This window comes from Bison bison, unplaced genomic scaffold, assembly GCF_000754665.1.
Source record: "Bison bison bison isolate TAMUID 2011002044 unplaced genomic scaffold, Bison_UMD1.0 scf7180017864118, whole genome shotgun sequence".
In the NCBI taxonomy this organism is placed as follows: domain Eukaryota; kingdom Metazoa; phylum Chordata; class Mammalia; order Artiodactyla; family Bovidae; genus Bison; species Bison bison.
In genome coordinates, this window is record NW_011494690.1 from 1,914,629 (window position 1) to 1,930,372 (window position 15,744).

At 41.3% G+C, this 15,744-nt stretch overlaps 1 protein-coding gene across 1 annotated transcript in view; it reads left to right on the forward strand.

Moving 5' to 3' along the window:
* LOC104988240 (aromatase) overlaps positions 1–15,744 on the forward strand; it is a 54,232-nt gene that overhangs the window by 27,843 nt on the left and 10,645 nt on the right. Inside the window, exons 4-6 of the mRNA XM_010839491.1 lie at positions 9,178–9,332; positions 12,367–12,543; positions 15,004–15,118. Coding sequence (XP_010837793.1) covers positions 9,178–9,332; positions 12,367–12,543; positions 15,004–15,118 — 447 coding nt within the window. The remainder of the gene's footprint in view (positions 1–9,177; positions 9,333–12,366; positions 12,544–15,003; positions 15,119–15,744) is intronic.

Below are 15,744 nucleotides of genomic sequence, written 5' to 3' on the forward strand. Positions count from 1 at the left end.
CAGTGAAGAGAGGAGGCAGGATATAACAGTCATAGAGGAGACAAGAGCATGATTGGACTCAGGAAATGTACTAGATTGGGCAACTGCACCATGGGCCCATTCGAATTTAACTGAGACTCCTTCTGTGTGTGTGTGTGTGTGTGTCTTTGTGCATCTATGGTTTTTCCCTGGCCCCATTCAGCTGCCAGGTGCAAGCAGACTAATCTAAGAGTTGGCTTTAGCAGGGTTGAGATTTTACCAGGGAACGAGGACAAAGTAAGTAGAGGTCCAAGGAGGTGAGGATGCATGACAGGCAGAGACTTTAATGATAAACAAGAAATATTTTCCCAACTTTTTAGTAAGAAAAGTTCAAATGAACAAGAACGTTAGAAGAACAGTCTCCGAACAATCTCCCTACTTTTTGTCCCCTGACCTTGACCTTCTGAAGAAACCATGTCAGTTGTCTTACAGGATGCCCCACATTCCATATGCCTTTCATTGTCTCATTATGGTGTCATTGAACATACTCTTCTATTCCTGGTATTGCTTATAAACTGAACACTAGGTTTATAAGCTCAATTCAATTCAGATTAACTGTTTTGTAAGAGTATTTTCCTGTTTAGTCCTAGATACTTCATATTGCATCATAATCGGGAGCCCAGGGAAGGTGGTCCCATATTATGAATACTAAATCTGATCAGCTTAGGGTCGTTGCAGTCAGGTCTCTGTTATATTCATTTTCTCTTGCAGTGACCTCAGTATTAGAGCTGCATAAGATTATTAGAGGGCAAAGGACAGGGAAAATGTGGTAAGACTAATGGAGTGTGAGTGACAGGCACAGAACAGGTGTACAGGAAGCAAGTGTTTTTGAATGTTTGGTACCAGTTGTTCCATTGATTATCTCCCCATATTTCTAGTACTCATCAGTCTTGAACCTCACCATAGGTCTGTGAGTTCTTTAAACTCAGAAGGGAGATCTTTTTTTTTTTTTTTTAACCACCTAAATTTCCTTTTTACCACCTAAACTGACTTCCTGACTACTTTTCATTCTGAAGAGACAAAACATTTGCCTTCTTTGGAGATAGCTTTTGACTTCGGTCATGTTTTGAGAAGAATAACAACTCCAGGGACCAGGCATCTTAAACTACCCAGTATCCTTTCTGAGCTTGGGGACTCTGGTCTCTTCTCAGTGGTGAGAGGCCCTCACTCTCTCAGTCAGTCAATCAATGTAACATCCCCCTTACCTAGTGTTACAGCCGGTACAATTATGGGAAGGAGGTCTCCTCTGTCCTCCTAAATGTCAGGAGAGCTCTGGGCTGAGGTCCTTAGCGCCTCACCAACCTTCCCTTCTTCGCTCTCTTGATTTACTCTGGTTAGATAAGACCAGCCTACTTTTGATAAGTGATCTTGTTTTAAACCGCTTGTCTTTAGTCACACTTTCCTTGCTGTGTGTATCACCTCTGTCTTGCCTGCATGTGCGTGCTAAGCTGCTCAGTCATGTCTGACTCTTTGTGACCCTATGGACTGTAGCCCGCCATGTTCCTTGGTCCATGGGATTCTCCAAGCAAGGATACTGGAGTGGGTTGCCATGCTCTCCCTGAGGGGATCTTCCCAGCCCAGGGATAGTTTGTATCTCCTGCATTGACAGGTGGGTTATTTACCACTAACACTACCTGGGAAGCATTCTTTGCCAAGTCAGAGCCTCTGTCTCAGGATAAGTAAGATATTGGTGCCCCTTAAAGAACACATTGCCTTTAAATGGTAGCTCTTTATTAACCAGCATTTAGTTGGATTGATTTGGGATTTCTTATTCTCTTTTTTTAAATTGATGAGGTAGTTCCTCAAAACATATGGAAAGACCAATATCTTTTATGAAATATGCCAAAGCTCTAGGAGTCAGAGTAGAAAAATACTGTTCTGCCTGTTTCCTAATTAAAATGTGTATACTAGTTTGTGAATAATGAGGAAATAAATTGCTTGCTTTCTGCTTTAATTATAGAATGAGGAGGGGGAAGATGAGAAAGCTAGAGGCCTAAAATCTTTTAATTAATAAGAGTTTCAGTCCTTTTATACCATGACATTTCCACACAGGACAAAATTTGGCTAGTTGGTTAAACTAATTCCCTGAAACACAAATAGAAGCATCTGGATATTTGGGTTTTTGCTTTTATAGTTGCTAGGAAGAGAAAAACTTACCCAAAACTTAGGATAATTTGATTAATATTATCTGGGATTAAATCAAGAATATATGTGACTTAGAGAGTATTTTGGTTTGAAAATAAGATTTTGTTCCTAAAATATATATCAAGTAAATTCATTCATATGATAATTTTGTTTTCATTTCATAGCACTGCCATTATTCCAGGGGCTTTCTTTAAAGTTTAAATGGGATCTTGAAATCCATCACAGATATGTGGGTTTGGCTAGTACTTAGCCCACCACCTAATCTACTCAGTTGGAGCTGAGCTCCTTTGGCCCAGGGTCTTCTATGGCAATATGTTCTCACAGGCATTCACTGAACAACCTCATTAGAGATAAGTCATCCTTTCAGGAGCCAATTGCAACTTGGAGCGAGAGGACCACCCTAGCCCACTGGAAGAATAAATGCATAGGGTATAGTAGCCACTCCCAATCTTTGAGTGTTGTCTGTTCAGAAAACAGCCATAGTAGGAGAATTTGCAGTTGAGAAACAGAATTTTAGTATAGAAGGAAGGATGAGCCAAAGTAGTAGTGAATACATGAAAATCTGTACAATATTAAGCACCAAAATAAGGGAGAAAATAACATCTAAAGTAAAGCTAACATCAGAAATAAGTTATGCGTCTAGAATTTGCACAATTGAGCACTGTGTGATTCTTTCCAACTTCTATCCCCTGCACACCAGAAAAATTCCAGATTCTCCCTCTTTTGCAATGTCAAAAAGATGTTTATAAATACATCCTAGGGATTTTACTGGCAGTCCAGTGGTTAAGACTTCACCTTCCAATGCCTGTGGTGTGGGTTCCATCCCTGACAGGGGAGCTAAGATCCCACACGCCTTGCAGCCAAAAGAATCATGACATAAAACAGATACAATATTGTAACAAATTCAATAAAGACTTTAATAATGGTCCACATCAAAAAAAAATTTTTGTTTAAAAATATATTTACTTTCCTGTTATAATGTGCATATTTTCCTTTATTCCTCTGCTCAAATGTTTGATCCCTTTCTGATGTCATGATCTGTGTCTCTTCTGAATTCCACTCTGGCCTTGGACACATGGAATAGTGGGAAAGCTCTAGAAGGTCTATTTTAACTTCCCTAGCAGACTTGAGCAGATTGGCTCTTGAGCCCCGAATTTAAGGGTTATATCATTTTAGCTCTGCCTCTGGCAGCTCCTCACCAGAGCACACAAAGTGGGCATCTTTTATACACATTCTGGCTTCTGTCTTGTAAATACTGCTGAAGCACAGACTAATACTGGTTCACCCTGCACTGACTTTCTTCATGTCTCCAGCAGCTGCACTGCAAAAAACCTCTACTTCTCTGCTCACCACTCTGTCCCTCTTTTTAATTTCCAGACTCTGCTTCTTTTTTCTGATTATCTCTGTGAAAAAAAGGCTGTCAATTTGAAGACACTCAAGTGGAAATTTTTTGAAGTTTCAGAAACATATAAGGAGGAAAGTCACTCTGCTATGCTTATGTGTCACTAAGATGTATTTACACTTGGCCATGTGGTCCACATATAAATACTGTGTGACATAAACCCTGTAATCTGAAGAGCCTGTTGTCCTGCCCTACAGAGGGGTCTGGGTAACAAGCTTGGAACAGCTGTGCTAGCACAGGGAGGTGGAAGGTGGTACATGAGACCTAAGGTTGGTCCAGTGATTTGTGTAAGCTTTGTATAGGGTGAGATTTATGCTGAGATTTTTTTTTTCCCTCTGATGGGCAAGGCTGAGTGAGGTGGTAATCTTGTCTGCTGATGACTGGATTTGTATTTTTGCTTTGTTTGTTGTTTAGATGAGGTGTACTTCCCTGGTGGCTCAGATGGTAAAGCGTCTGTCTACGATGCAGGAGACCCAGGTTTGATCCCTGGGTTGGGAAGATCCTTTGGAGAAGGAAATGGCAATCCACTCCAGTACTATTGCCTGGAAAATCCCATGGACAGAGGAGCCTGGTAGGCTACAGTCCATGGGGTCGCAAAGAGTCGGACACGACTGAGCGACTTCATGTACGTACATGTACGTAGATGAGGTGTACTACACAGGGTGCTAGTGGGGGCTGGGTGATGCCAGGTCTTGTATTCCAGCGGTGTCCTTTGTGTGAGTTCTCACTATTTGATACTCCCTAGGGTTAGTTCTCTTTAGTCTAGGGTCTTGGAAGTCAGTGCTCCCACTCCAAAGGCTTAGGGCTTGATCTCTGGTCAGGAACGAAGACTCCACAAGTGGTTTGTTATGGCATTAAGTGAAATTAAAATAAATACCCCAAAATGAGAAACCAAAGATGAACCCCAGACAAATGACAGTTACAAAATCAGGCAAATAATAATTACGATAATGGAATATACACCTATACGTACACACCCATAAGCAAAATCAAAACAGTCCAACAAAAACAAAGTACAGTAGATTGATCTGGTGAACAAAGGAAATACTTATATCTACCAGTTAAGAACAAAACTAACTAAAGCACAAGTTGGAAAACAAAACTAAAGCACAGTGCCAAGTGGGGAATAAAACAATGGAAACAAAACTAACAAATACATTGAGAGGAAAGGAAAGAAAGAAAAGAAAGAAAGAATAGGTATGCAAAGTTAAATAGAGGTAGATAAAGAAGATTTATATACATTAAAGATTAACTGCAAGGGGAAAAGAACAGTAGGAAAAGCAAATAAAGGGATAATGTAGAAAAAATAATAATAGGTTTAAAAATTAAAATTAATAAAAGGAGGGAAAAAAAGGAAGAAGAAAAAAAAAAGGCAAACTCCATAGAACTGCAAAAACCCAATGGAGAGGCAGAGGTTTATAACAACAATAAAAAATGTGACTGAGAAAAAAAAGCTCAAAAGCTTAATTAGATTTCATAGTGTCAATAAAATCAACAACTACAACAGAGGGGGGTAGGAAGAGGGAAAAAAAAGAAAGAAAATTAAAAAAAAAAAATCCAAAGAATCTACAGAACAAATCAAAACATAAGAATAATAAATGTTTTTCTTGAGTCACTGCTGTCAGAGTCCTTTCCCTCGCTGGGAGTCACAGTCCGCCTCACCTCCCTAGGATGCCCTCCAACACTGTGCTGATCTCTGGACCTGCTGTGGGGCAGCTCAGATTCTAATCTGGTCCTATTCCTGTGTGTTCTTTTCTCCAATGTCCACAGCTATCAGAACTAGTGCGTTTTCTTTTGTGGGAGCTCTCAATGACCTTTTATATATTTCACAGACACAGAGTCTGCCTAGTTGATCATGTGGATTTAATCTGCAGCTTGTACAGCTGGTGGGAAGGTTTTGGGTCTTCTTCCTTAGCTACACTGCCCCTGGGTTTCAACTGTGGTTTTATATCCACCTCTGCATGTGAGTCATTCATTGGGGTTTGCTCCGGAGGCTGCACTGGAGGACTTGAGTCTGTCCCTGTGAGGGCCAGGTGTGGAGGTGGAGCAGCTGTTTGGATTGCAGGGGTGCCGGCGGCACCAGGTGCTCAGGAGAGTTGGCAGCTAGGACAGAAGGAAATATAGAGTTCTAGAAGGGTATGGCAACCAGTATTGGCCAATACGCTCCAGTATTCTTGCCTGTAGAAACCCCCTGAAAGAGAAGTCTGACAGGCCACAGTCCACAGGGTCGCAAAGAGCTGGACATGACCGAAGCAACCCTGCATGCTTAGACACAAGACTTTTGTTGCCTGTGGCAGCTTTGCCCCAGTGAGGGTTGAGTGTGAAGGTGGCGCAGCTGCTTGGCTTGCAGGGACCCTGGCAGCGCCAAGTGTGCAGGGACACAGACTGCCTCCACTGCAGGAGTTCTTGCCCTATCAGAGTCTTTTTTTGAGCCTCTTGTAACTGGCAATTGGAAGGCCTCTTTGGCCAGTCTTTCTCCATAGTTCTGCCCATTCAGGCACTTAGAGGGCTCCCTTGCCTGGGGTCCTCCTCTGTTGTTCCGCACGTCAGACACATAGACATGGCTGGGCTCCTACTCTGTAGATCAGCATGTCAAGCACTTAAAGGGGCACCCTGGGTAGGATCCTACTCTGTAGTTCAGTACATCAGGTGTTTGATGGGCCAGCCTCTCTATTGTTCAGCTGAGGATGCGAGTTTTGCATGGTTCTAGAAGCCAATGGCACCCCACTCCATTACTCTTGCCTGGAAAATCCCATGGACGGAGGAGCCTGGAAGGCTCAGTCCGTGGGATTGCTGAGGGTCAGACACGACTGAGCGACTTCACTTTCACTTTTCACTTTCATGCATTGGAGAAGGAAATGGCAACCCACTCCAGTGTTCTTGCCTGGAGAATCCCAGGGATGAGGGAGCCTGGTGGGCTGCTGTCTTTGGGGTCTCACAGAGTCGGACACGACTGAAGTGACTTAGCAGCATACATTATTTTATGCTGGTCAGGTACTCTTGTCTGCTCTCAGCTGGTGTTCTGCGTGCATTTCTGTGTCTGAAGGTGTATTCCTGATGTATCCGTGAAGAGAGATGTACTCCACGTGCACCTACTCCTCTGCCATCTTGTCCTCCTAAAATTTTTTATTGAAGTATAGTTGATTTACAATGTTTTGTTAGTATCAGGTATACAGCACCACTTTAATTGAAGAGACTGTCTTTTCTCCACTGTATATTCTTGCTTCCTTTGTCATAAGCTAATTGACCATAGGTGTATGGGTTAATTTCTGGGCTTTCTCTCCTGTTCCATTGATCCATATGACTTTTATTCCAGTATCACACTATTTTGACTACTGTAGCTTTGTAGTACGGAGAAGGTGATGGCACCCCACTCCAGTACTCTTGCCTGGAAAATCCCATGGACGGAGGAGCCTGGTAGGCTTCAGTCCATGGGGTCGCTAAGAGTCGGACACGACTGAGCGACTTCCCTTTCACTTTTCACTATCATGCATTGGAGAAGGACATGGCAACCCACTCCAGTGTTCTTGCCTGGAGAATCCCAGGTTCGGGGGAGCCTGGTGGGCTGCTGTCTATGGGGTCACACAGAGTCAGACATGACTGAAGTGACTTAGCAGCAGCAGCTTTGTAGTATACTCTGAAGTCAGGAAGCCTGCTTCCTCCAGCTCCATTTTTATTTCTCTAGATTGCTTTAATTACTCAAGGTATTTTGTGTTTCCAAATTAAAAAATTTTTAGTTTCTAGTTCTGTGAAAAATGTCATTGGTAATTTGATAGGGATTACATTGAATCTGTAGATTGCCTTGGGTAGTATAATCATTTTAACAATATTCAATCTTCCAATCCAAGTACATGGGTATATCTTTCCATCTGTGTGGTCTTCAATTTAGTTCACCAGTGTCTTTAGTTTTCAGAGTACAGGTCTTTTGCCTCCTTAAGTAAGTTTATTCCTAGGTATCATATTTTCATTGATGTTATTGTAAATGGTAGTGTTTCCTTAATTTCTCTTTCTGATCTTTCATTGTTTGTGTATTTTTGCAATATCCACAAATCAATTGGTGTGGTATACCACATTAACACACTGAAGAGTAAAAACCATGTGATCATCTCAAGAGACGCAGAAAAAGGTTTTGATAAAAATTAACAGCCATTTGTAATAAAAACTCACCAGAAAGTGGGCATAGAGGGAATCTATGTCAACATAATAAAAGCCATGTATAAAAAACCCACAGCAAACATACTCAATGGTGAAAAGCTGAAAGCTTTTTCTCTAAGATCAAGAAAAAGACAAGGATGCCCACACTTGCCATTTTCATTTGCTATAGTTTTGGAAATCCTAGCCACAGCAATCAGAGAAGAAAAGGAAATAAAAGAAATTCAAATTGGAAAAGAAGTAAAACTGTCACTTTTGGAGATCACATGATATTACACAGAAAGCCCTATCCTTTCAATTATTAAATTATTTAAATGATTGATTTATACTTCCAATGCCATAGCCTAACTTATAAGCAGCCTTCATAAAAGAGCTTCTCACCAAAGTGAGCCTCTCTGCAGAAGAATTCTGTACTGCTGTCCTAAGATAATATTCTCCTCACATGTGGAGGCCCCATGATGCGTTCAGCTAGAATTTTTAAAAATTCTATAATACTCAGTGTCTTGTCATGCCCTAATTCTATTGGTATTGGAGGTAGGAAGCAAGCCCTGGAGGAGATCTGTGGGGAGGGGGGCTGCCTCCTTCCTACCTACTTGTTCCGAAGGCTGAGCCTAGGCTGTAAGAACTGGTCCAGGAGCGAGGGTAGAGGGCAGAGTAGTGGAAGAAAAACTGGGAAGTTGAAGGAAGCCTGGGGTATTGGCAAAGTCCCAGGGATGCCACATCAAGGGCTATCTAATGGCTCAACATATCCTACATTTTGGGAGAACTCTGTGACCCTCTAGACCCTGGTGATTCACGATGGATGCAGAGCCCCAAAAGAATTGCTGTCACCACCACAGAGAGCCTTCCAGGTCCACCCAAGTCAGTCAAGCTCAAGGCAGAGGTACCCAGGTATATCCTTCAGTTCCAGAATGATACCCCTGGAGGGACCAGGCCTGATTAGAGACTCTGGGGAATAGGTGGTACAAGGCAGAACTGCTGCTTCCAGACTAAAGTGATGAGACTTCAAATATTCCAGCATCTCCCAATCCTGAGATTCACCTCCCGGGGAGGGGAGAGAAGGGCACCACCTGGCTGCTTCAGGGCTGGAGGCTCTTGGAAACGTGGTGATATGGAGGGTGCAGTTTCTTACAGCCTTGCAGCTTTGACCACATTAATGGGTAATATTTTAGAGACTTGGTGTTAGAGAAGAAGGGCAAATAACAAATAACTCTGTGTGTGTTGTGTGTGTTGTTTGTTGATCTTTAGTGATGCCCAAACAGAGAGCTAGTAGTTAGAAATGTTTTAACTGGAGGAGGAGGTTCTTGTGCTAACACAAATACTTATTTAATCTAACACTAGAAATTATGCATTTTTGTCTAGATCAAATGCATTTGCTACAAGAGCCAACAGGTAGTCAAACTCATCATTTTGAGTTCTTGACCCTTAAAATTCAATACCAAGTTTTGCTTTTGCTGCAGGTCCTCAAGTATGTTCCACGTAATGAAGCACAGTCACTACATATCCCGATTTGGCAGTAAACTTGGGTTGCAGTTCATCGGCATGCACGAGAAAGGCATCATATTTAACAATAATCCAGCACTCTGGAAAGCTGTTCGACCTTTCTTTACAAAAGGTATTCAGGTGCCGGGTACATTCTGCTGCTTTGTCTATGAACATGTCTGTTTTGAAATCATTTTTAACTTCTTCTGCTTCATAGTTTTAAAATGGTTACAGCTAACATTCATTACTCATGTATTATATAGTAGGCACTATTTTAAACACTTAATTCTTAATTCCACAGCAACCCCACGTGGTAAATAATAATACCACCTACATTTTGCAAATGAGAAAACTGAGGCATAAAGAGGTTAACTATCTGGCCCAATTTCCATCATTAGTAAATGTTAGCACAGAAGACAACCCCAGAGCCTACATATTTAACCACTTCGATCTGGTTCTTCCTGTTTCTACATCCATCTCATGGATTTAAAAAAGAATTGGCTCTCTATACACTTAATGTCACTTCAATTAAGAATTTAGTGTGTCAGCCATATTTCGGGCTTCCCTCATAGCTCAGTCGGTAAAGAATCTGCCTGCAATGCAGGAGACCTGGGTTCGATCCCTGGGTTGGGAAGATCCTCTGGAGGAGGAAATGGCAACCCACTCCAGTATTCTTGCCTGGAAAATCCCATGGACAGAGGAGAGGAGCTTGGTGGGCTACAGTCCATGGGCCGCAAGAGTCGGACACGACTTAGTGACTAAACCACCACCAGCCATATTTAGCATAGCCAACATGTTTGCTGAACCATTGGTTGACATCCCATATGTTTTAACAGAAAACAATTTGCAAATAACTTAGAGAATTTTAAAACTGTGAGTGGCTATATATGTCATTTCTTCCAGGCTCTGAGTTTTTTACTTAAGTAAATACATTTCTAGAGAGCTTGTGACTTTTCCCCAAGGCAACATAGCCAGATTATGGAATAGCAAAAGCTAGATTCCAAATATCTTTATCTAGTGTTTTCCCTCTTTACCATCTGCCACTGGAATTGAAGTCTTATAGTTTTATGGGTCAAAAGTCTGATGTGGGTCTCACAGGGCAATAATCAAGATACTGCTGCTGCTGCTGCTAAGTCGCTTCAGTTGTATCCGACTCTGTGCGACCCCATAGATGGCAGCCCACCAGGCTCCTCTGTCCCTAGGATTCTCCAGGCAAGAATACTGGAGTGGATTGCCATTTCCTTCTGCAATGCATGAAAGTGAAAAGTGAAAATGAAGTCGCTCAGTCATGTCCGACTCTTAATGACCCCATGGACTGTAGCCTACCAGGCTCCTCCATCCATAGGATTCTCCAGGCAAGAATACTGGAGTGGGTTGCCATTTCCTTCTCCAATCAAGATACTGGGAAAACTATTCCTTTCTGGAGGATCTATGGAGAAAATGTTTCTTTGCCCTTTCCAGCTTCTAGAGGCTGCTCACATTCTTTGGCCCATGGCCCTATCAGTGATATTACATTCTGTTTATACATTTGAAATGTGGCTTCAAACTCTTGAACTTGAAGGAAAATCAGACATCAGCCTGGAACTGATATTCAAGGCCAATCCTTTCATGCAAAGGATTGATTCATGAAGGAATTAGCTGTCCCACTTGTGGATGTGACAGTCACCCAGAAAACAGCATCCCCACCTTCCATATCTCCAACTCCTTCCTTAAGTTAGAAATTATGCTGCCAACCCAAGCTTCCTTTTTATACATGGGTGGAAATGCTTAGAGTCTAGAACCACTTACAGGTCTCTTTCTTATTTGTAAAGTGTGTCTTCAGGGGCTCTGCAGCACAGCTGATTTGCTTTGTTTGAGCACTATGAATTTGACAGAAAATCTGAATACCAAAAGACATAAAAAAGCAATTACTCCTAAAGAAAACTCAAAGAAACTTAAAACAAGGAGAGAAATAATTTTAAGAGTTAAACTCTCAAGTTAGACCATCTACCATCATGACCCACTAGCTTCTAAGACAGTCAGGGACAAAGCAAAGGGAGAGAATAGAGCTAGTTAACTCTACCAGGTTTCATTCATTCCTCTATTTGACAAATACATTTGGAGACCCACCATGTACAATGGACTTGAAGTACAAAGCTAATAGGTTATCATTGCCCTGAAAGAGTGCACAGTTCTATGAGAAACACTGCTCAAACAAGGATTTGTTTTGTTGTTATGACATTGATTGAGTACAATAAATGATTGCAGTTTGAAGAGAAACTAAGATTAAGAGAAAGTTATATTTGGTAAGGGCTTCCCAACTGACTCAGTGGTAAAGAACCCACCTGCCAAGCAGGAAATGCAGGTTCGACCCCTCAGTCAGGAAGATCCCCTGGAGAAGGAAATGGCAAACCACTCCAGTATTCTTGCCTGGGACAGAGGAGCCTGGTTGGCAATAGTCCATGGTGTTGCAAAGAGTCAGACATACCTAGCGACTAAACAACAACAAAAACATTTGGTAATTTAGAAAATTAGCTGCGACCCCATGGACGGTAGCCTACCAGGCTCCACGGTCCATGGGATTTTCCAGGCAAGAATACTGGAGTGGGCTGCCATTTCCTTCTCCAGGGGATCTTCCCAAACCAGGGATCAAACCCAGGTCTCCTGCATTGCTGACAGACACTTTACCATCTGAACCACTAGGGGAGCCCAACCTATACTAAACAGTAAGCACCTTAGATCAAAACAGTAAGATCCAATTTAAATAGTTCTGTAGCAATATTCTGCCATCCAATGAAACATAAAATATCCTATTACCAAATCCAAATCTTCTTTAGAAGGGTATATAATAAACATGGAAAATCACAGATTTGTGATTTATAACCACAAGTATTACATAGTTCAATTGCAATCTCACAAATGATTTGTTATCATATGAAGAAAAGTATAATTTTGAATAGCCTGTTTTTAAAATATTTATTTTTTTCATTTTTAACCATAAATGTGATGACCTGCTGTAGAAAATTAAGAGAATACAGAGAAAGCATAAAGAAGAATATGAAAATTTCCACCCAGTTATTGAATAAAAATATGTGGTCAGTTAAGCTCCGAACATAAAAAGCCAAAATTGCCTGATTGCTGTGTGTCCTGGAGTTGGAGGTAGCTCACTCTGATGTTGTCCCCTTCAGCTTTGTCCGGCCCTGGCCTGGTGCGCATGGTGACCATCTGTGCTGATTCCATCACCAAGCATCTGGACAGGCTGGAAGAGGTCTGCAATGACTTGGGCTATGTGGACGTGTTGACCCTCATGCGGCGCATCATGCTGGACACCTCTAACATGCTCTTCCTGGGGATCCCCTTGGATGGTACTGAAATTTTCATTCTCATGACTTGACATTCAGCCTTTTACTAAACAGGGCATGAGAAGGATAATGAACTCATGGAAAGATACACTTTTTTGTACACTGTTCTTATTTAAATCTTTCCAAGTATTCCTAAAGTGTTTTCCTAGTATGTCTGCATCCTTTATTTATAAACTCTTAAATATTCATAGCAAGAGCCATCTTCTATTTCTTTTGTATCTCTTCTCATTGCTCTAGGAAATAGGATAATTCTACCCACAGCTGAAACTTAATAGATGTGATCATTTCATTTGGTCATAAATACATCCTACCACCAAACCTATGTATTCAACCATTACCAACCTTCTTTTGTATATGATATATATGCATACATACACACATACATACAAACCCATAGCCACATTCAATCTATTTAACTTTCTATGTATATATACAAACACACACACATAAATATACACTTACACCTCTCCCTCAAAGCCACTAAGTATGAAAACTTTGAGCTGATGCTGCTTAAAATGATGATGATAACTACCATAAATTTAGTATCTACAATGTGCCAAGTAGTATAAAAAATTGCTTCACATAAAGATTGTGATTTAGCATTTATAACAATCCTGGCAAGATTTCTCACTCAAGAAGATGCTTTCCTCATTATATTATAGAAACAAACATTAAACACATCCATTTAACTCTACCACCAACAAAAAAACCCCAAACATTAATCACGTGGACTCATTCCATTCTGCTGTTGTCAGCTTAAAGAAATTTCTCCCGGTTTGATTTCTAACAGTGTTTACTGATTCATACATTCATTCAACTAATATTTATCAATTGCCTATTTTATGGCAGGTTTAGGTTCTGGGGTTACAGCAATGAACTAGATAAAGTCCTTGCCTTCAAAGAGTGTACATCCCAGTGGCCATATGAAGAGTAAACAAGTTACTGTCTAGTAATATTTTAGGCAATAATAAGTGCCTTGAAAAAAAAAAGTAGGGCAAAGGGCTAGAAAGTGAAGGGGGGCAATTGGAGACAAGCCAAAACTATAGTGGAGAGAAGGGGTGATCAGGAAGGTCTCTGATCCTCTGATGTGGAATGGACATCTGAACAAAGCCCCAGATGAAGTTTAGCCCTGAACCCCCTGCAGATCTGAGGGAAGAACATCACAGGAATAAGAACAAGGCATGATTTTCACTCTTGCCCACACCAACTGAGCTATCACACCTGCTCCCTGATCTACCACATTTGGACAAGCAAACAAATGATAAGTCCTCCCTTCCTTTTCTCCACTCTCCTTGTCTCCTGTCTCCACTCTTTAATTATTTCTTTCAAGAGGACATTATAGTCTGATTGACATCAGGATGGGTGTCTCATTCACTCTGAGGACCTTAGTCACAGCCTCTTGTCTGAACTCCTTTCAGACAGGCACTGTAGAAGTCCTATTTGCCTGTCCCACACACTCCTAAGGACTGACAGTTACCTATTTTAGAAGTCCCTTCTCCTTGATTCCCAAACAGCCTTGACTCTTAGGAGGGGTAAGGAAAAGTGCATTGTACAACTCTCTGTTAACTTATGGATGCAGATTTTGTTGCTAAGAGCCTGCATAATCCATACAGAGTTATGTGTATTTCCACCTGCTCACTGGGTCCTTGTTAAATTCTCAATGGTCCTGGGGGACACGGTGCACCAAAGAGGAAAGGACATGGCCCTGAGGTCAGATAGGACTGGGCTGCAGCCTAAGAGCTGCCAGCCACACTGGCTGTATGCTGTTGGGCAAACTTCTTCATTTCTATGAATTGCAGCTTCTGCATCTGCACAATGAGGACATTCTCACTCCCTTCGCAAGACTCTAAGGATGAAATGAAGTTTCTTTGTAAAGCACCTTACCCTGCACCTGGTGTTTAGCAGTTGAAAATACATGTCTCTTCCCTTCCCTTGTGTATAATTTGAGAAAAGCAGTGTTTTTTCTTTTCTCTAGTATTCAATGTAATTCAAGAAAATCAATTAAGAACTGACTGTTCAGGAGACTTAGGATAAGGCATTGAAGACTACAACATAAATTCTACACTCTGAACTGAAATATAAGCAGAAGAATGGCAAGGCTTTTTGCCTTTGGTACCAAATTGAGGCCATAATAGCATTAATTACTTTTTATTTCCCATGGTCAGGAAAACAGAAGGTGTTGGAGGCTCAGCCAAAGAGAAGCGTGTGAGATTCTAAGCTGGATCTCTACCATAAACATGAAAACTGGCAAATCTCTGGTTAACTTGGCCATTTAGGTGCTAAAGTAGAATGAATTAGTGTTGATTTCTTTGGTGACATTCACGTGGCTGTAACACCCACTGAAGACAGAACTTTGTCCTGCTTAGAGTCCAAGATGCTAGGAGAGTCTACAGGGGATCTTCTTTCATCAGCATACCCTTCTTGGACTCATATTTTTGCTCATCTGCTCTGATGTTTTTGCAGAAAGTGCCATCGTGGTTAAAATCCAGGGGTATTTTGATGCATGGCAAGCTCTCCTTCTCAAACCAGACATCTTCTTTAAGATTTCTTGGCTGTGCAGAAAGTATGAAAAGTCTGTGTAAGTAACACATTTTGGAATAATTATTGATGAGACTGATTTGTGTGTGTCTCAGATATATCTGGCCTCTTTGGCAAGCTTTCTCGTCCCCAGAACCACAGGGAGCTGTTGATTAAGATGCTGGTGAAGCACTTCTTACAGCGCTTTGGGCACATGTGGCCAGACCACAGCGGAAAGGCAGCCTTTGGCCCAGGGATGCTTTTCATCTAGGAAGCTAAGAACCCCAAATCTAGAACTAGGACACTGCAGTGTGTTTTGAGTTGAAGACAAAAGGGTTGGCTGAACCTATCATTATTATTTGTCAAAATTTTCTTTTCATGTCTAGAAAAATGGAAACATGAAATCATTTATTGTATTACATTGAAACAATTTAATTTAATGCAACTTGTAAGAATTGACAGTAGTCACAAAAGAATTTTTTCATGATGAACTTTTATAAGGTGTGTTTTTTTTGTTTGTTTAATTATACATCTTATGTCTTGGGAGATCCTAAAATTGTCATTAAATGGCTTTGCCTTGGTCTCAGACTAGTCTAGCAGAAGACTGGACAAATGCCCAATGCCTGCTGGATAATCATTGGGTTTTTAGGTGCAAGTGTTGTTGTTGTTTAGTCACTAAGTCATGTC